The sequence below is a fragment of the Drosophila melanogaster genome, chromosome 3L (genome assembly GCF_000001215.4).
Source record: "Drosophila melanogaster chromosome 3L".
Classification (NCBI taxonomy): domain Eukaryota; kingdom Metazoa; phylum Arthropoda; class Insecta; order Diptera; family Drosophilidae; genus Drosophila; species Drosophila melanogaster.
This window is the reverse complement of record NT_037436.4, coordinates 20,024,609-20,045,260: the sequence shown is the minus strand read 5'-3', so window position 1 is coordinate 20,045,260 and position 20,652 is coordinate 20,024,609. Positions and strand designations below refer to the sequence as shown.

The window sequence follows — 20,652 nt, the reverse complement described above, 5'->3', positions numbered from 1 at the left end:
CTTTACTTTGAAATGGGACGTGTGCTTGTGAGTTTTGTTGGCTATGCAAATGAGTCTAGGGCCAGGAGCGGGGATCTGGAATCTGGAATCTGTAGTCTGTAGTCGGAAATCAGGGATCTGGACCCGGCTCTTGACAAGTCGCTTAAGGCGTATTTAAATTGCAAACAAATATTTGCCCTCTAAGTGCTGGTTTTTGGGTGGGGCACTGGCTTGGCCTGGCCGTCAAAGTGCTGATAACATTTTAACAAGCTCAAAATGTTTTTCAAGTATGAAATGAAATATTTGCCAGCCAAAAGAACTTAAATTGAAAACGTCTTTGTTCAAAGTTGAAGGTTCCATGTGCCCACACCGCAAGAGAATATACAGAAAAACGAAACATCGTCAACAAATCGAATTTCATTTCCGAACTGCCATTGCCAAGGTGATTTCAATTATTATTGGCACCGAGTAAGGATTTTTAAAGTCCTTCGAACCGAAAAGGGCAGGGATATGTGTGTCGCAGAGGTTTCATGCAAAGGCTACCATAAATTGACAGGTATAAGGCTAGGCAGATTTAATTTCTTGACCGAACCAAAATACAATTTATAAAATTAAGAAAATAAAACAAAACTTACTCGATTTTTCCAATTATTTTATTTCCGTTAAAACCACTTTCATTTTTCTTTAAAAAATAGTTGACAGAGAGAAATGCGACAGCTATCAGCCCAAACTCGGTTTTTTCCGTTGTGTATCGATCTCGATGACTGTTCGTTTGTTCATTATACAATCATCATTGGAAACTCCACCTGTCGAACGTTCGCGGTAAAAGCACACTTTTCCCTCAATCACCCACACTTCACATCCGAGGAAATGACCAAATAATTTTTCCACGCCATACACCAGCACCATCTGTTGATTAAGCACCTTTGTGTGTGTATTTTGCATTTCGAATGATTGATTGCAATTTGATTTTAGATACTGCAAATTGCTTTTCATCCGTGGAAAGGGCGAAATTCAGCGTGAATCAGGTCGGCAATCCAATCCCTATTCAAACAAATTTGAAAATCAAAATGAGGGAGAGGAATAGGTTTCCAAAGGACAAGTTTTTAGAAATATGGTTTGCCGATGGTGAATGAGGTTTCAATTCCAATTCGTGATTGTAAATATTTATGCGATGAACAAAAAATATTCTGAAATAATAAACTACAGATTTTATATTTGTTTGTCCATCCGTTTGTCCATCTGTCCGTATGGAAGCTGTGATCTCCGGAACTATAAGAACTAGATTGTTCAGATAAACAATTAACCTTTTGGTGACGCCTACACCGTTGAAGTTTATTTCAGGACATTGCCACGCCCCATGGCTTTTAAACTATTAGTTATTTTTGGAACTGAAATTGAATCACAATATTTCCATCACACCGAAGAATGAATATGGGCCATTAGGCTGGGTATCTTGTCACTTTATTTTGGAACTCGAGTTCACGCTGGCGACCTAATTACCCGGATATCGAAATTCCACTGAATTCCTCTGAGAAAACAGACGAAGAACATCACCTGACCAAAGCAATTTGTCAGCGAGATGCCCAAGAAAACAAAAGAGTTACTTCCTAATGAAGAACACGACAACAGAGGAGTGAAAAGGATAACATAAAAGTAATATAGTCCTTTTTATCCCAATCTCATTTATGTTGGCCGTTTTTCAAGAGCCCAAGGTTCTTTTTTCTTACCAACAACTTTTATCCTCACAAATGACTTGAATTAAAATTGCTTTATTTCAGAGTTTGCTATAAAATTAATTGCGTCCTTGTTTTCCAATAAAAACCCTCTAAAAACGTATCATTAGCATGCTATGAAACATTTGGCCAGCGAAAATTCAAAAAAGGACACAGTCACGTTAAGGCTTATAAAAAGTTTGCAAAAATAAATATTTAAATAGTTTTTTCTAGAAAAAAAACATAGAACTTTATGACGAAAATTTAAGTTTACTCAGCGTTGACAAATTCTTCTTTCTGCATTTATAAGGGCATTAAAATGCATTAAAGTGCGCTATAAAACATTTTACAAATGTAAAATAAAATGGTAAAGCAAAAAGGAGACCTAAACAAGCCCACAAAAAAAAGAGAAAAAACAATAAGCTGATGCAGCAGAAAAATGAGCGAACTGCTGGACAACACATTACCGACAGGATACTGAAAGTTTTGCATACAACATCACAAAAGGATTGCAAATTTATTGATATTTTTTCTCGTACCCCAAAGCATCGAATTCGAATTTTATAGTCAATGCATTGGAAAAGCAAAACGACAAAGACAGCAATTGAACAATAAAGTTACCCTTTATAAAGGAGCTCAATGACTCAGTCCTGGCAGGATTTTGCTCTCGTTCCAAAGGACCAAAAGGCAAAGAGTACAGTATTTTGACGCAGCTCCTCGTAAATTGCATTTTTTGTTATATTAAAGGATACTCGACCGCAGAAGCCATATCTCAAGATTAACTAGCCATTATGAGGTTGAAATATATTTAAATTGCTTTTATGATTTTCAAAACTTGACTTCAGTCTCGATGGTAAAAAACAAATACTTCACTCACTGATCTGAAAAGGATTACAATTAATGGCTGGCTTCGCAATTTATAATTCGTTGACCTATAAATACTTTTTAATTTTAATAAAGTTGTTTTTGTCAACAATCCTTTGTTAAACAATAATAAACATGGCTCACTCAAAATGAACGCAATAAATTAAAATTGGCAAAAAAAGAAAATGCTAATAAATGAAAATGATAATAAATATATCTGCAAAAAGGGATACATTTAATTAATTTAATGGACGGCCAATAAAAGTGGGCAGTTATTAATGAGCATTAAAGTGTGAGCTGCAAATGAAAGCAGTAAATAATAAATACATCAAGGTTTTTTACCAACACCTATTTCAGCCAGAACTTGAACTCCCACTTTAAATTTAAATTTAAATTCGGAGTAAACGACAAATCAGGAAATCCCCGGCTGGCTTAAAGTCCTCGGGCTAATCAGCCCGAAGAAGAGTGTGAAATATCCTTGGCTGCGAATCATCCTGGCCTTTTCGGAGCTGAACTCTTTTCGCATAAATCACGGCCGGGAATCTGTGCCCGGGGGGAATCCCCTGCGCAGGATACCCGCCGCAAGAAATGTCAAATTAATTTAGGAGGCCTCTAACTTTGGCCCAACCACTCGAGCCCGTCGCTTTTGCCTTTTTCAATCAAGGTGTAGACGCTGTGGCGTTTTGCATTTCTTGTCACGTTTTATGAATTTGCTGCGACACACAAACGATGTGCCATCCTCACAAAAAGTGGCAAGAATAACACTTAGAAAAACAATTTGATCTAAGCTTTACAAAAAATATATATATATATATTTGTTTATAGATAAATATATATATAATATAATAACAATAAATAATAATATTCTCGTAGAGAGAGAAACTATATACATTAACATTATTTAAGATATCATATTGCTTATTTCACTTTTAAATTTTGGATGTTTCCATATTGACTAGAGTACGTTTTATAAAAACGTACGATTTTTACTTTAAACTAGAACCATCCCCTTTAATTAGAAGCTGTATCCCATTTCAAGAACCCAATTCTTCGGCACCATCGAGGATTTCACGGCTATTTATGCCGTGTGCACAGAATATCCAGCTGACTGGTGAAAAAGTCGTCGGCATTCGGCATAGATAACGCGCCGGCGGGCTTAAATGGCTTTCGCTGGGCGGGAAGGGGGTCGGTGTCTTCTGGGCTCCAAGACTGAAATGTAAAGAGTCCTCGCCGGGCCACGGTGGCGGATGCGTAACGACAAACACGCATAAATTACTCAATTAGTAGGCGGGATGCGATGCGATGCGATGCGATGCGAAGCGAAGCGAGGCGTCCTAACAAGACAGCCGGAAGTGGTGAGCCATACGGGCCACTTGGCTGCTGCTCCATTCCCAGCTCGCAGTATTGAGTAATCAGATGACTGGATATTAAACACGCCTTCCTCGTCCTGGCACGTCAATTCATAAATCAGAGCCTCCTGGCAACAAATACCACGGATTTCTAATTACAATGGCCGGACCAGATCAGATTGGAAGTAGAATGATAATCCTTATGAGCCAAGTGGCCTCGGAAAAGTATTTCATTGTAAGGACTCACATTAGATGAATTGAATTTGCACAATTCAATATTACTGGTCAACTTCTTACTTCTTACACATATCTTGGGAAATAGATTATGTGCAGATTATTTCATACATTAAATGTAACTTAAACATAATTATTACAGTAATTATTTATAACAAACTTTCGTTTGAACTCGAAAATAAAAATTATAGGTGGGTTTTCATTTTGACATTTGTGGACGCCGAAAAAAGAATATATGTACTCAATCCTTTAAATAATTTCACAATGCCTTTATTCGACTTTTCCCTTTAAGCACACGCCACCGAATGCCGCGTCTCGCGTATTCCTCTTTTCTTATGCTCTCTGAAGTGTGTATGCGTTTGTGAGTGAGCTAGGTGTACATTCTTATCTCTTAATGCTAGCTTATAAGTAAGAGCGAGATAACAATAATATTCTTATTCCTAACGGGGATATGATCGTATGCTTCTCTCTACCGCTATGGGCTTCATACCTAAGACGATGCTACTACATGGTACAGTGGGCCTTATGAGTGTTAGTATCCTACCACACATTTTTTATCAGTTCCTTGATTCTGAGGTACATAGCTTTTTTTATAGGAACACTTACTATACAGGATGTGTAAATACTGCTTGTTCCTGAGCTTAGTCCTTAAATGGTGAGTGTGTTTTAAAGATACGATTATCTTTCCACTTTCACTCTGCCCTCGCCTGCACGTCGGCGTTCGTGTCCTCGTTGATAATTAGCAACATAATTTGTTTGTTTGTGCCCTTTGTCACATCCCAGCCCACTGGCCATCGGCCGTGTTGACGTGTCCGAATTGCGATAATGTGGCTATTTGCTTTGTTGTCAGTGTCCTTAGCCGTCTTCTCTGTCGTTTCAGCAAGCAATTAGAAAGTGCGCACAGTTATTATTAGAAACGTCGACGCAATTTGCCGGAATAGTGGCCAGAGGCGCAGTCCACACACCTGATGATGGCTATCAGCTTACGTGGACTTATTAACTTGATGGAAGTGAGCGCCACCTCGCCGGCTGGACAAACAAGTCGAGGTGTCCGAGAAGAAGAGATACCAACCATACCAATCCATCGCATGAATGAATTATTCAAGCTCAAGTATAGCCATAATTAATGTTTGCCATTCTTGGCATGAATTTGTGTGGTGCGTTGATTTCGAGACTTAGACATCAGCTTATAAATTAAGCCCAAATAGGATAACTAAATTATACGGGAAGTATCAGTGCGTTATGTCTTTTCATGTATAAATTTCGAAGTAAATTCAAGCTAAATCATTTTCACTATGCTGAAACTTGAGCAAAAATCCAGGACATGATTTGGCAGATTATCTGCCCACAAACACCAGCTCACTTGGAGCTGAAAGAACTCCAGTGAGTTTGTCACATGTTCACCGAGAGAATAAGTAATTAACATCACTACAATATGGAGCGTGCGTTGGGCGTGGCTCCATTGAAATCAAGGTCACTTCGGATGCCATTAATCAAAGCGGAGGGGAAAACAAAGTGGCAACAGGCAACTGGTCAGAATCGACGCCCCAACGCAAAACCAACTAGGGTATCCAGATCCGGAACCATGTCCAGATCCAGCCCCATTCCCCCGCAGTATGCCCAAGGTGCCCGCAGCCAAGAGATTGAAGTGAAAGGCGCGCCTTGAGGCACGTCACTCGCAAGTTGAGGACGCGACATACGGAGCGTACAACAGTGCGTATGATTGATGTTGTTCAATGCCCTTCTGACAGCACCATTATCTAAGGTGTATGCTCCAGTGTGTACGTGGGCTGTTCTTGTTCTTGTGTGTGTGTGTGTGTGTATGCAACTGGCACGTGACAAACAACATCAACAACACTCTGCTACAATAGTGTTGGACCCACAGCTTTTTTCTATCCAAAATTGGTAAAGTATTCAAAATAAATAGTTTCAGTCAAAATCCGTTCGGAACTTTACTGCACTAATCGATAAATTATGTACCTACACGTATGTAGTATCTGTATTTTACTCCAAGTATATGAATTACTATCTTATCCATTATAAAATATGATATCGTATTTTCTATTTCTCTAACTTATACATTTTTTATTGATATTTTAACCAATCATTCAGCTGCTCTATGAACTGCCATAGTTGTCACCACTGACAGGCAGCAGAAGGAGTCGCCGAGTGCCTTTAGTCTGGCAATGAAAACAAAGACGAGCCTGCAGGAGAGGAAACTGAAGGAACTTGTGCTTCTGCTCCAGAGCCATTCCACTTTTCCTCTTTTTTTCCACTGACGGCCATCTGGGTCGTTGTTTCAATTCCCCCTGACTTTGACGTGCGTCCGACAAAAGTTGAGCAGTCCCACAAACAGGAAAACTGGGAGAGCCCGGAGGAAAATTGGTTTAAAGGAAAGAAAATGCCGGAATGCAGGTTGCCATGCACCTCGGCTGCCAAGTTGGCTTAATTAAGCTGCCAAACTATCGCTAAAAGCCACACCGAAATTTGAGTGCCCTTTTTTTAAAGGGTCTTTTAAATAGAATAACTGCCTTGAATAAAAATGTGACTTTATAAAGCTGCAAAATACTGTAATATATTTTTTATTGCCTTAATATCATTTAACATTACGTTTTTCTTTTGTGTTCTATAATTATGCTTGGAGTTTAAAAACAGTTCCAATAAAATCGATAACTAGATAATGTATCTTGGATATGCATTTTATTTTGAAGAGTATATTGAAATCGGTTTGACAATCAACGATTCCCAGCCATTATTTATTTAAAACCTCGCCTTGTACATTTTACGAATACCTCACAAATATCCGACGCTCCAGCTCCTTTTTCCAAAATGAAATAATCAAGAATTAATAATGTTTGGGACTGTGGGAAATTAAGTAACTTTTTTCATATTTATGCAGGTGGCAAAAGATCCTCCCAGATTGGGACTCTCCAGGATATGGAATCAGATCCTGGTCGGCGGGCTCATCCATGGCAATCCCATTTTAATCAGCAAAAGCCTGCGATAATTGCCGACAGCTGCACGTGCCATCATGCAGCAAGTGTAATTGCACCTATCGATGGCAAGGACCTCCGCAGGACGAGGAGGGTCCTAGCGGGTCCTCCACACGGTAATGCAATGCAAATTAAACGGCTTGCTTTGTTCGTGCTGCGCCTGAGTCCTGTCTGAATTTCCACAATGTTTTCCACTTCATTACAAAAAGCTCTGGATGGCAACAATTATTATGTGTGGCGATGGCGATATAATAGTCCGCCGAACTATTGTCCTTTCTGTGGTTCGATTTTAAGCTGATGCGCGTGCAGATCCGCAAAAACAATTGAAAACAAACAAATTTGAATAAAAGTTGGTCCAGGGCATTGCCAAAGACTATAAAAACAGGTCCCAATTCGACTAAATATTTTTATTTGGGTCTCTGCGTAATAACATTTTTTCTCCGATTTGCATTGAATATAAAACTGCAATCTGACGGTCTTTAACCAAATGAACATTTTCGTGTTTTACAATGAATGGATTACATTTTTTTTTTTTTTTGGTCTTTTAAAAGAAATAACTTTGCAGATATTTCTCGGGCTCAATCAATTACATTTCAATATATTATTGGAATCGTTTTAAAGTGGAAATCAATAATTGAAACTTAGTTGTACGTATCTATAAATGTTTAATTACAGAGAATTAATAAAAATTTTTAAATACAATAACATCAAACAGATTATTATGTAATTAGAAAAATACTCATAAAATACATAGATTATTTTGATGTATATTAAATAATATATCGTTGTACATATTTAATTGTCCTCCTTTCCCTTTTGAATCTGCATGATGTCCTTTACAAATTTACTTTCGTTTGCAGATGCAGTATTGAATTATTGAATTAAAGCCACATTAGCCACAAAGGCTGTGACCACTGAGAAAGTCTGGGGCAAAAAAGTGCAAAATAAATCGAGATGTGGGAATTTCATTTTTAAACAGAAAGCTGATCAAAGCAACAAGTTGCACGGCCTCGGGCAGATAGCCACTTGAGCAAAGCGATTTCCCTGGAAAAGCCGAGGAAAAAGGAAAATAAATCTAAATGGGTGGCCAGAGTAAAATTCCAACTTTGTCCAACTTATGGCCCTTGGCTAGAGAGCTGATCAAACAAAATCTCCTGCAATTGTCCAACCCGAACCAAACAATTAGAGGGCACAACTTTTTGCACAAGAAAAGTATAAGGTTTTTATCTTTCAACATATCGGTGCTCTTTTTCAGAAGTCCAAAGAAACATGCAACAGGTTAGTTAGCTAAGAAAAATCTCAACAATTTTCAAACAATTGCCCAAAAATGGAGTCGAATCCAGCGCACGCGCCGGAAAACCCACTCAAAATACGGAGATAAACTCCATTCGGAGTGAGTTCAACATTTTGGCTGCAATGTCGGCACGGATACTCGTTTCCGCCCCATTAAAGAACCAAAATGAAGCCGAAAAGTTGACCAGAGTATGGGGATGCCTTAACCACGCTTTGGTCACTCGCCATGTTTCGCTTTCGCTTTTGATTTTGATTTCTTTTATATTTCCGCAAGAAATTAAATTAAATGTGGCTTGTAATATGATTGCAATGGAGCCGCACAATCGGATGCGACTGGCAAACTGCAGGAAGCGGGCAATAAGAGGACACCACTCCATTGCTGCCCTTCTCCGGAAGCATTAGCCCAGATGGACTCCTCCTTAAATGCCAATATATTTGCCATTGTCAGGACATTGTCAGGACGACCAGGAGTGCTGCGAATTGATAGTTCGGAAGGGGGGGGCGGAAGCAGGACCAAACGAAGATGACTACTTGGCGAATGGATGCGCGCTTTTCATTGCAAGTGCTTTTCTCAACTGCTCAATCATCTGAAAACTGCGATTATACACTAAGTGATTTTGGAAACATGGCAGACACTTGCTTAAACTTTATTCAAATAAAATTCAAAATAAAAAACTTATTAATTTGAGTATTAATCAACCTGCTTTATAGTTCAAGATGAACTAAAGACACACAGTTAACACTTTATCTCTAAGTGAATTTCTTTGTGCGGCCGCTGCTTTTCTCAGCACGGTTTTCTTGTTGCCGTTGCCTCTGGAATTGTGCATTGTTTGCTGATGTTTGCTCTCAGCCCGCCCCCACCACCACCCCCTTTCCCCAGCTGGTTTCCGCTCGAGTGTCGAGCAATGTCGCCTCGACTTCTGAAGCTCAAGCACCCGCAAGGCGAACAATATAAGGTGAACCCATCTGCGTGGCTCACAGGCCCCATCCGAGATGCACTGCCAGTCATTAATATATGTTCGAATTTGTCGGCAGGAACACGACTTTTATTTCATTTAGTTTCGTAAGTACGTCACTTAAATGAATCAGGAATTTCCATTTAAAAATGCTTGCATGAGATACGGATACTTAGCTGAGTTAAAAATTAAAGACGTTTTTATAGAAAGTGGAAAGTCGACTTAGATAATTATCCTAACAATTTTACAAATTTGTAAGTTGGTAAGGTAAAATTATTTCACAAATTGCCCTTAACAATTATGTTCAAATGGAAGAGTGATTTAAGTACAACTACTCAAATATAACTCTAAATTTTAATCGCTCTGCCATTTTTTCAAAAAAAGTTCTTGAGACAGAAATGTGTTTCTCAATATTTGTTGTAGAAATAATTACTTAAAATATGTATTCATTCAAATTGCTGCCGCACATGAGTTCCCGCACTTCCGTCTCCATGGCAGCCCCAAGATCCCGGTTTTCCAGGTGTGTGAGCTCCATCCCTGTAATTCAGACCTGAAGAGCAGCCGACTTTGCCGCCCCAAACGACTTCCTTCTCCCGGCGGTTAATTGCAAGACAAATTACTTGTGCACAAGTGGATGGAGCTTTCATATTTTTATAATTGCTTATTGCCATGTGAGGCGGCAGAAGGCATTTTCTAAATTATTTCCATAGAGCACCATTTGAAAAGGAACGTATGTACATATGTATGCAAGTCCGTCGTGAGAAGGTTCAAGTTCAACCTAAATCCCAGTGGATTTAGTGCTTTAATAATGGGCAGCGGTTGCACAACTTCATTTCCGGTTAACTCTCAAGTTCCGTGTAAAATCGATGCCACAGAATTCACAGAATGAAATTTGCAAGGGAAAGTGCACTTCGTTGACTTAGCTTAGATAAACATGAACTCTGCACTTAATTAAAGCATCGTTTTCGGAAATCCCATACTCCCCTCTGGCTGGCAATTCGAATTATTTGGAAATTATTTGATTATACCACAGGTACGTTAGCTAGAGTACTCGATTGCGTAACAATGAAAGAAATCTGAAGAAGCGGAAACAAAACATTTCAATATCTCGCACCCTACGCAGATTAAATTGCATTCCCATTGCATTGCAATTCAATCTGCTGTTACGGCTAACAAAACGATGGCGTCGCATAAATGCTCATAAAATTATTATAAAACATATTCAGCACACACAACAGAAAAGACTCGGCAGCCAACGGTCCATAAAAATAAATTCGCATAAAATGAGATCGCAAGGGCATGCAGCCATATGAAGCATCAATATACAGAAAGCAATAACGTGAAATGGCCACTGCCAGTGCACTGGCATGGTGCATGGGGAAGCGAGGGGTTGCCCCACAAAAAGGGGCGGATGCCGGAGGGGCGTGGCCCAGAGCTGCAATAATGCTGCACTTGCCAGAAGTTAAGGGCGCCATCAAAGAGCTTCGAAGACATCAGAGAAATCACTTACAACTTTTATTAAGCGGTTATGATGCTGTTGTTATGCTTTTTTTTTAAATATATATATTTTTTATGAAGTATAATTAAAATTTAAAATATAACGAAATAAGAACACGGTTGTGAGAAAGCTAAAACAGGACTTTTAATATAAATATTCAAACTAACTTAAATAATAGAAAACGCTATAGTTCGCCGACTATCAGATATGTGGGCGTTTCAGTTTTGGGCGGTTTCAGGGCGTTAGAGTGGGCGTGGCAATCAGTTTTTATTCAAATCGATAGAAATTTAGAAGACTAATGAAAATGTGAAAAAATATCCTCACATTTTCATAAATCCTAAATTTGTTTATGAATCTCAAGTTTAGTTTGAATATCATGCACAACTTACAGCACCTTGGCATCACACTATTCTCAATTCGAGCTTATTTTTTGCAGAGTATATTTTCATTTCTGTGGCTGTGGGTAGTATAAAACTAAACTATAGGTTCACGAGGTTAACAAGTTTTTCCCAAAACGAAGTGTTATTTAATATTTTGAGTTATTTTGATGTGTAGGTGTAAATTTCGATGAGTGAAAGTATAACTGATGGTTTTGTAGTGGCGACTGAAGAGCCGAGAAGTATGAAGTATGCTTCAGATCTTAAAAGCCTTAAGCCAAGCTTTGGTGAATACGAAACCTATATACCTATATTTATTTCAAGTATTTTATTTATTTCAAATATAAGTATTTATTGGAAATTATAAATATTATATTATATTATTATAAATTATAATATTTAAGGAATTTAATTGTAAATTGCTAAATGTGAAGATCAGGGTAAGAATGAATATGTCTCTTGGTCGCTTTTGTTTAGACCAAGAACTGCAATTAATTTTTAGCTACCTTCGAGGAAGATCGATGGACATGATGCCCACGCTTTGAACAATTTATAAATTTCGTCAGACACATTAGGGGAATCAAAGGTCTTTAGCTGCCATAGCAGTTAGAGAAAACCCGGTTTTAAATTTACAAATAAAATTTACAAGGTGATACATTTGACGCTCAATTTGATACTTATGTAACTCGAAACTCATTTTGTATCTCATTAGTAATAACAATAATCGATTTATTGAATGAGTACTCATAACACATTAAGAATACTTTCATTGGAACTATGTAGTTTTTGTTCAATAACTTATAACCATATAACTTTCCCTAAGCACTTTTTATCTGTTCAAACGAAATTTCCGCATGATAGCGCCTTAATCCTGCTGCAATTGAAAGTTTTTCACTTTAGTGTTACTCCACTCCACTTCAAACAGAGCCACCTTGATTTGACCACGGGGCGAAGGACTCCAATCGAAAAGGGAGAGCAAACAGAAAGTCCGGCACATTATCAAACCGAACTATAAATGCGTGTAAGTGCCAGAATATCTATTTTCGAACTGAAAACAAACAGAGTGCCCGGCGAGGACAGGACCCAATCGCAGATGCCCCCGAAGATTAATCGGCGGGAACTCAAGTGGGACGGAGGTGAATTCAAATAATTTGCGGCAAACTGAACAAACAGAGCGGACGAAATGCCGGCTAAGATATTGCCCCGGTGGGCGGGTCGGGGTGTCGGAAAACTTTCTCCGGCAAAGTTTGACCCAAAAATTGGCGATAGGGAAATCGAGGGGCGGGCAATAAAACAAATCATAGCATACATCAAAGCGCAAACGAAGCGTGTGATGACACCGAGGCGAGGGTTAGGATGGGATACCATAGGTTGGGTTCTTATTGGCTAAGATGGAAAGACAGGAGGGCCAACAACAGCTGTGGGCTTGTTTGATGGCCAAAGTTTGGCAACAAGTTCAATTACTTTTCACCTGGCCAAGAAAAGAAGCAAACAGTTCGCAATTTGTTTAAAACCTGACACGTGGTTTCCCTATCACTGGCCAAATCTGAATCCTTGGGCAGACTTGGGGCTAAGTTTTGTCTTAAACGATTTGATCTGGCTTTTTTGGTTTGGAGTAACCAAACAGCTATTCGATTGTTTTGCCAGCACTTGTTTGTGGTTGAACTTTTCATTTTACGGCCTGTAAGATATTAGACATATTTAAACTACATTTCCATACTGTACATCTGACCTTAATGTTTGCTTAAATTTTGTAAGCAATCCCTTAATAATGGATGTCTAGGTAACCATTGTGCTATTTGCATCCTCGCCAATCTGAATTAATTAAGAATTTTGCAGCTCACTATTTCCCGCCATCAACTGCTCGACGAGTAATCCGATGCTTTAGTAGTTAGCCCAAGAACTGGGTAAACAGAATTTACCATATCTGCCAATGGTCCGGCAGGTGGAGTACTGCAACCTGGCCATGTGTCCGGAGTCCCTTGGAAAAAATCGATTTGCCAGCGCAGTCGGAAATAAATGCAGTGCGTAGTACCAAAATAAGCCAGACGTGTCAATCGGGAATTAAGCCAGGGCTAAGTGAAATGTCAAGCAGAAATGGAACAGATTGCTCGGCGAATCGCTCCTGCAAAATTAAGGCCAACAAATACGGCGATAGCGACATCGCCGAGGACGCGAATTGGCCAAAAAAGGAAATTGAATTGCATTCCAAAAGCATTTGTCGTATTTCAGCTGCAGCTTAAACCCGATACAGCGGCAAGTTTATGAATTTAGCACGAATGTGTGACATTTTAAAGGGTAGAGGGAATTATATACGAGTTTATGCGGTAAGCCAGTTAACTGGGATCGATATTTTACATTATGTTTGTTTGGTTTGCAGCGATTATATACCCTGCAGTTACATTCATTACGTTTTCAGCAGCGAATCGCCACGAAGTATGTATCTCGACCTCTCAGTTTGTTTGTAAGAAAACTATTGATGATTTTAAGATTAATTGTTTTCCCGATTTTGGGATAAGTTATAAGTTTGAGTTGCGATGAATTGTGGAACTGTAGGGTATACTACTATATAATATAGAATATATCAATATATTTGTATATTTTTTAATGACTGCAAGAGTCGCTTTTTCTCTTTTTTTTCTGGGCCATTCCGAGTTGATCGTTCACCTCTAATAAAGCTGCATAATCAGGTTCAACTTTATCGCCTCCCCCGACGTTTATGGCCAGATGCAAAGGCTCGCCGAAGGGCCAAACTGCTAACCAAGTCAACACCGACAATCTGGGGCAAAAAGTTTCTGGAGTTGTGGGACGCACAACTTACACGGAAAGAAAATTAGATGTCATATGGTCAGTACATAGACTCTATCATTTCGGATTCATGCATTATAAGCAAATCTAGTATAACACCTTTGACATAAGTGAAAAGGGAACAAATCCTTGTTAGAGTATTAATTCAAATCCAGTATATATATCGACCCTAACTTTCTTACAGCGCAGTTTGCAGATGCGTCCGCCCAGCAAAAATGTAAAGTCTTGTGCATAAAAGTGTTGTTCTTCCCGCTGTAAGTTTGCGCGGCACTATTTATCCGCCGAAGTGGAGGTGGACGGAGGACTATGTGGCCTCCGGATGCCTTGCGCTTTGCATACTGAAACCGCTGTGGTGCCGCACTTCTGCGGCAGGACGAGGGTATGGGTTTTGGGGGCGTGGCTCCGATAATCCGCAGCTATTCGATGTAAACTGCGTTTCTTTGTCGATGCAACAATGAGCCGGAGAATTCTGAACCTGAAACTGGCTGGAAGTCGAAGGCCCTAGATAAAACACCAGCTGAATCCAATCAGCGGCGACTGGTGCCACCCCGTGGGCAATCAAGTGGCAAACTGCTTCGCGGGTGCTCATTAAGTCGTTAATGTGGTTGAGGTTTTTTGCCTACAGTTCCGCCGAACCACGCCCATCCAGACCAAATGAGCTAGCAGAAATTGAACTTTGCAAAGCCATCAAATTAAATAAATACTGAATATAGTGTTTCCTCACAAGTGAAATGCTAAATGCTCTTAGCATAAAAAATAAATATAATTTATTAAAAAAATTTTATGTATAATGCATAATTTGTATATAATATTTGTTTTCCTGGCTGGTTAGTATATCATCATAAATCTAAAAACAATGGACTTACTCAGCTAATGAGCTGTCTAGATAAAACCCAACATCCTCGAAGGAAATCCCTTAGATGGCGTATCGCAAAATGACGATGTAAGATGCCTATTCCCGGTCGGCAAGCCGCAGACATATGCACCTCCTTAGATGTACTGATCGATATCCTTTGGGGCCGTGTGCAGGCGCAGGATAATTGAATTTGAAGTGAAGCTGCTCCTTGTGGCAGTTATGAAATTTCTAGCCCGGCTTCCGCTGCCAGGGAACGGAAACAAAAGCGGGGCAAAACGAAGTTACAAGTTGCCAGCAAGTGTGAGTGTGCGTCTGGCTCAATATATGGGCATGGTGCCGGGTCTGGAGGTGGCGCAAAGGATCAGGATGCGATGACGAGGCCCACATCAGTGCTGCCAGGAGGAGACAATAAATTCACTTAGGCGGCGGAAACAGAAGAACAAACTGAAGGGAAAACTCAATAAATTAGACCGTATTGGAGAGAAAAACTGTTTTTTAACGGCCATATTAAGTTTTAAATTCTTATGAATCTTGAACTTTTTCACTCTACGTAAGATATTCGAAGAACATCAGCCCATTCAGAAACCCCAATATTACACATTATGTTATTATGGTTTTACATTTTTCAGAGGTTCTTCTTGTGGAAAGGATAGCAAAAGCTGTCAGCACTGCCACACATGCCCCCATGTCATGCAGCCTCGGCAATGAATTTGCGTTTCCGCCTCGCCGCTTTCGCCATCATGGTTAACCGCGTCGTTGATTTAAGGGCGTTCTCCGTTCCTTGCGAGTAGCTGGCGTACTCCGCATCCTTTGTCCTTACTGCTCGAGCGACACAATTAAAAATGTGCGGCCCAATTCATTTGATTGGCACGAAGGAAGCGACGAGATAAGCAACTTCCGTTGGCTGAAATTTTGGCATCTTCATCAATCAAGAATGTGCTCGTTCTCGTGGGCTGGCTGTTGGGGAAAATGTCATATAGGTTGATAGAAAAAACAGCAATATAAATATTTCAAATTAATAATTGATGTCTACCAAAAGCAGTTAAATTTTTTAATATCTTCACAATTATTGCCGATTTCCAATAAAAATATAACAAATTAATAAAGTATAAATTTAAATCAACTTAATTCCCAATAAAAAGTATTTCATAATAAATAAAACAAGGATAACGCTAGGAACAGTAAGTAATAAACTAGTATTCCCTTATGAAAACCCATGAATTTAATGTCCGATTAAAATTGTAATATTTAGCGCCTAATCGATAACAAGTATGTATACAGCTGTTTTAAACTGTCTGGTAGCACTGATCTTATCGAATATGTACAATTCCATCCCTAGAAAAACTTGCATAAAAAATAAAGAACAATTGAACAATTGCATTTAGAATGGAGTATGTGCACTCTGTTTGGAGCTACCTAGCCTCGATCTGCAACTGCTGGCAATGCACCGAAGATCCAGGTGCGCAGGTAATCCGCACATTCCCCTTTCCCCGTCAACAGACCGAATACACAATGCGTTCCATCTGCAGCCCAACGAGCCGAACGAGCGGACACACCTTCTCGTGGACCCGGTGAACCATAGTCCTGCCCTTCGACGGAGCAACTCCGATGGCCTCAGCACCGACTACGCCCACTCCCTTCCCAAGAAGGACGATCAGAACGCCCTCTCCAGACTGGTGCAGAATACTGCGATGTACGTAGTTGATAGTGTATAGGGTCCACATTTGGCACTATCATATACAATTCCATTGATTGGAATGCTAGCATTTTACAGCGATTGCTATACTATACTATACTATAGTAGTATACCTACGTAGTTATAGCGATGGCAGGATCTAGTATGTAGTATGGTTATACCCAAGCATTTATCGGGATGTTCAATGCAACAAAGCAACACAGCCCTAATTATCGCTTATCTATATTATATTTGTATTCGCTTATACGCTACTTTGCTCTCCAGAAACATGATAAACGTTGGAGCCATGGACTGTCACAGCCTGGAGCACCAGGAGTACGCCGATAGAATAAGATTGTACTCGCAGCGGTTGCATCAACAGTGGAACAACGGCCAGCACGCCAGTATCGCACCAAAAGGTTTGCAATATAGCTAGATTGAAAGGGTGAATGATGACTAACAATTAAATGAACAACAGGTCTCCTTAAAGATGTACCAAGCCATCAGTTCTATCTGTCTAAGCCAACCTATCCAGATGACACTGCTCAAGTGAGTTTTACTTTTCGCAAATTGCTTGTTGCTTACCAATTTCGTATGTTTTTAGATGAAGCTCTTCACCGAGAAGGCACACATCAGTGTCTCGCACATACAGATCGACCACAAAGAGGCCGTGGTTGTTCCCTTCCGGATTCCCTGATTATCGTATCTTAAGTGAAATAAAGTGATAAATTTATATAAAATCAAAATCTATATTGGTACTAAGTAGCCCTTGAATAACCAGGTAATCGACTTATTTTCATTAAGTGTACAGAAGCAAATAAATACATACTATATTCTTAACACGGCAAGACATTTTTTTTATTTAGGAAGGCACACACACACACATATAGCTAAAATCCAAAATGTCGTTCGATCTTAACCATAAATTTTGGGTCTACACGCGCAAGGAAATTGGTAAATTAATCAAGAAGCAGAACCGCCTGAAGAAGATTGAGCCGCCAGAGGAAAAGGCAGTATCGTATAAAATTTACGCAGAGCTCTATGTTTTGTATGTGGAGCTGGTCAATAAGTTAAGTTTCATATACCACAATACTTTCCAAGTGCAAAAGCGGGCATTGGTACGTGTTTTGGTGGAGAATGCCACTCAGCAGCTAATGCAACTCAAGGAGGAGTTAAAAGACTTGGAAATGAGCGAATACATTTACATAGATAAGGCGCTGATCGCTAGGAAGCTAACACCACGGGACCTGGTCGTATGGAGGTCACCACAATTCCTTTACCGTCGCCCGTTGGACATTCAAAATATCATTGCCGACAACCGATTGTACATGAACGATGAGGAAAAGGAAGAAAAGGCAGCCCAGGATTGGGTTCCGATCAGTGAGGCGGTCAAGCTTATCCAAGCTCACGAGAGGGCGCGCCGAGCTCGGGTTTACAAGTCCAACATAAAGTACGACAAGAAAAAGTTCCTCAAGGTCCATCAAAGAAAGAAAATAAATTACAAATTCACCTTTAAGCCTGATCAGGCAATGAGTATTCCCGTGAAGAGAACCATTTTTTCAGCTGACTTCTTGAAGGCGGACGAGTCCTGCGAAAATCTTATCAAAAAGGATGATGTAGCGGATACCGCAATAGATGGCAAGTAGCTAGATCGTTTCAAAACAATTAATTTGGTTTTTAATTATTTTCTAGATGAGGAAGCCTTAAGTGCAATACAGAACAATGCTGCTTGTAAAATCCAAAGTTGTTGGCGTGGTTACAAGACGCGGAAAATAGTTAAGATTAGGAAGCGGTTCAAGGAGGAATTGTATGGTATGAAGAAAATTAGGAAACTGAAGCGACCCAATCAGACGGCAAATTCTATTATGGAAATGTACAAGAACGAGATGCTCAAGAAGAAGCTGGATGAGGACTTCATCAACTTGATCAACGATGAGCGCACCCGATTGCTGCAATTCCGAAGTCCATGGATGATGGAAGATATATCCGATCATATCCGGGCATGGTTCAAGGAATTGTGAGTTGTTTTTCATTGAGGCAAAAAAGGCAAAAACGTATAACTCGTACTTAACAGCTACGACGCGACTGGGAATTTTCATCCTTATCCCGATCCTGTAAAACAAGGAACGGTACTGGTTGTCATTGATGAAACAATGACGCCAATGGAATTTCAGGAAAGCCTTGGTAAAAAGCCGCTGTCAAAAGCCGAGTTGAAGAAACTTCGCGATAAGGAGAAGAAAGAGAAAAGGAAAAAGAAGGAAAAGCTAAAACAACTGAAAATGAAGGAAGCTAAACGTCGGAAGAAATTGAGAGACGCTGGAGTCATCGATATTGGCTACGAGCTAACTGCAAGCAAGGCAATTGGTAGATAGTTTGACTTAATGGAGAATGTTTCCATTGTCTCCAAATACTCTCTTCAATTTTAGAAAACATTGAAGAAACAATGAAGAAGTACTCCAAGGACTGGAGAAATGTCGATGAATATCTAAACAAGAATCATGATCCCATCAAGGAATGGGTTACTGAGGAGCAACTGGCAAAGATTCATCAGGAAGTGAGGGGCTTGGTCGACGAATACATGAGGTAAATTTATTTATATTTACAATGAAAATATAACTTTTCAACTTCCAGGGTTGAGTATGAGTTGCTGCGGGAGGCCTTGGCGAAGGATAACGATGAGAAGTACAAGGCTCTCAAGGTGAAGTATCCTAAGAAGAAGAAGGAGAAGAGGAAGAAGAAGCCCAAGGACATGACAGGCGATCGGACACTGGAATCCCTGTACAATGAGCTCAAAGATGCCGGCATAATAGAGGAAATTGGTCATAGGGACTTTGATGAGTTCATAACGGACTTCAACTTTGTGGCAGACGACACTCGAGATGAAGATGGCTTAACGTATGTTGTAGTTATTTGTTGAAAGAGCTACTAAGCCTAACAAAAAAAATTAATATCGATTTAAAATTCAGCACATTGGGCCCAGCAAAGGGTGACATTAAAATGGTTATCCAAGAGTCGATGCTGGGAATGGGCGAATTCGATGTTCCGAAGCCGAAGTCTCTTTTGCTAATTGGACCTCTGAATAGCGGAAAACGATTGCTGTGTGAAATCATTGCATCCGAACTAGGTATAGTAACATTTTGTTGGGAATTGTTCTTTTTTTTTTTTTTTTTTTTTTTGTCGGAGCACTTAAACCTTCTGTCTACTCCAGATGCAGTTTTTATGAACCTAAGTCCCGAGAATACCTACAAATATGCCAAAGACTTGAAGTACTTCCTGCATGTTATTCTAAAAGTGGCTAAGGCTTTTCAGCCCACCATAATGTACATCGAGGAAGCGCATAGACTATTTTGGAAAAAGGTTCCGCCTGAGGCAGTGGAGATTAACCCCAGACTGCTGGGCACCTCGTTAGCTAGCAAGATCTTGAAACCACTGAAGAAAAATGACAAAATTGTACTAGTCGGCACGAGTAACATGCCCTGGGCGGCCAATGGAGGCATCAAGCGAGCGTTCCAAAAAGTACTGCTTATTCCGAAGTGCGATTACGGCACTAGCTTCCTGCTGTGGCTGGAACTGATGACCGAGAACGCGCCAGATGACATGAAGGAGTACGCCTACTCGGCACTGGCACGCGTCCTTCAGGCGTACAACTCCGGCGACATTGATGATAACGTTAAGGAGACCTTGAACATCGACCGTAAGATGCGACTCAAGAATGAGGCATTGGATCCGAACGAGTTCCTTGAATATTTCCTGAGCAAGAATGAGCCTCCCATTTTCCCTCCAGATGAGAAGGTATACTTGCTTACTTAATACATGTTTAGCAACTAAGTCATTTAACTGAAATTCTTTTTAGATAATGGATAAGTTCAATAAATGGTTCGGCAGCTCAAACAAGCTGGAAAAGCTGAGAAAATCGTATATGGCTCAAAAGTTGGCGAAGGCAAGCAAAAAGAAATAAATAAATCAGTTTAAAACTTATTTAAATATGCATTTTCATATATAACTATTTGTAAGTGTAAACTTACCTTGGCCTTAAACTAATGATACTATGGAAG

The 20,652-nt window shown here is 39.8% G+C and overlaps 2 protein-coding genes across 3 annotated transcripts, besides 2 other annotated features; both read left to right on the top strand.

The window, feature by feature from the left end:
• Positions 1 to 4,352: 4,352 nt before the first annotated feature.
• Positions 4,353 to 4,689: a mobile genetic element.
• A 6,399-nt stretch (positions 4,690 to 11,088) lies between these two features.
• Positions 11,089 to 11,210: a mobile genetic element.
• Positions 11,211 to 16,240: 5,030 nt separating this feature from the next.
• On the top strand, positions 16,241 to 17,442 carry Lamtor1 (Late endosomal/lysosomal adaptor, MAPK and MTOR activator 1). Of its 2 annotated transcripts, none has more exons than NM_140916.3 (5): positions 16,241 to 16,389; positions 16,452 to 16,615; positions 16,883 to 17,016; positions 17,076 to 17,146; positions 17,202 to 17,442. In NM_140916.3, exons 1-5 carry the CDS (start codon positions 16,309 to 16,311, stop codon positions 17,292 to 17,294), a joined length of 543 nt encoding a protein of 180 aa, NP_649173.1. In that variant the 5' UTR covers positions 16,241 to 16,308; the 3' UTR covers positions 17,295 to 17,442. The 2 variants fall into 2 exon arrangements, with proteins under 2 accessions (NP_649173.1, NP_001189136.1); NM_001202207.2 differs by having other exon boundaries at positions 17,202 to 17,339.
• On the top strand, positions 17,426 to 20,574 carry CG14183 (uncharacterized protein). The gene is made up of 8 exons (NM_140915.4): positions 17,426 to 18,235; positions 18,290 to 18,614; positions 18,672 to 18,961; positions 19,024 to 19,180; positions 19,229 to 19,492; positions 19,564 to 19,721; positions 19,806 to 20,389; positions 20,451 to 20,574. Exons 1-8 carry the CDS (start codon positions 17,500 to 17,502, stop codon positions 20,553 to 20,555), a joined length of 2,619 nt encoding a protein of 872 aa, NP_649172.3. The 5' UTR covers positions 17,426 to 17,499; the 3' UTR covers positions 20,556 to 20,574.
• Positions 20,575 to 20,652: the final 78 nt, after the last annotated feature.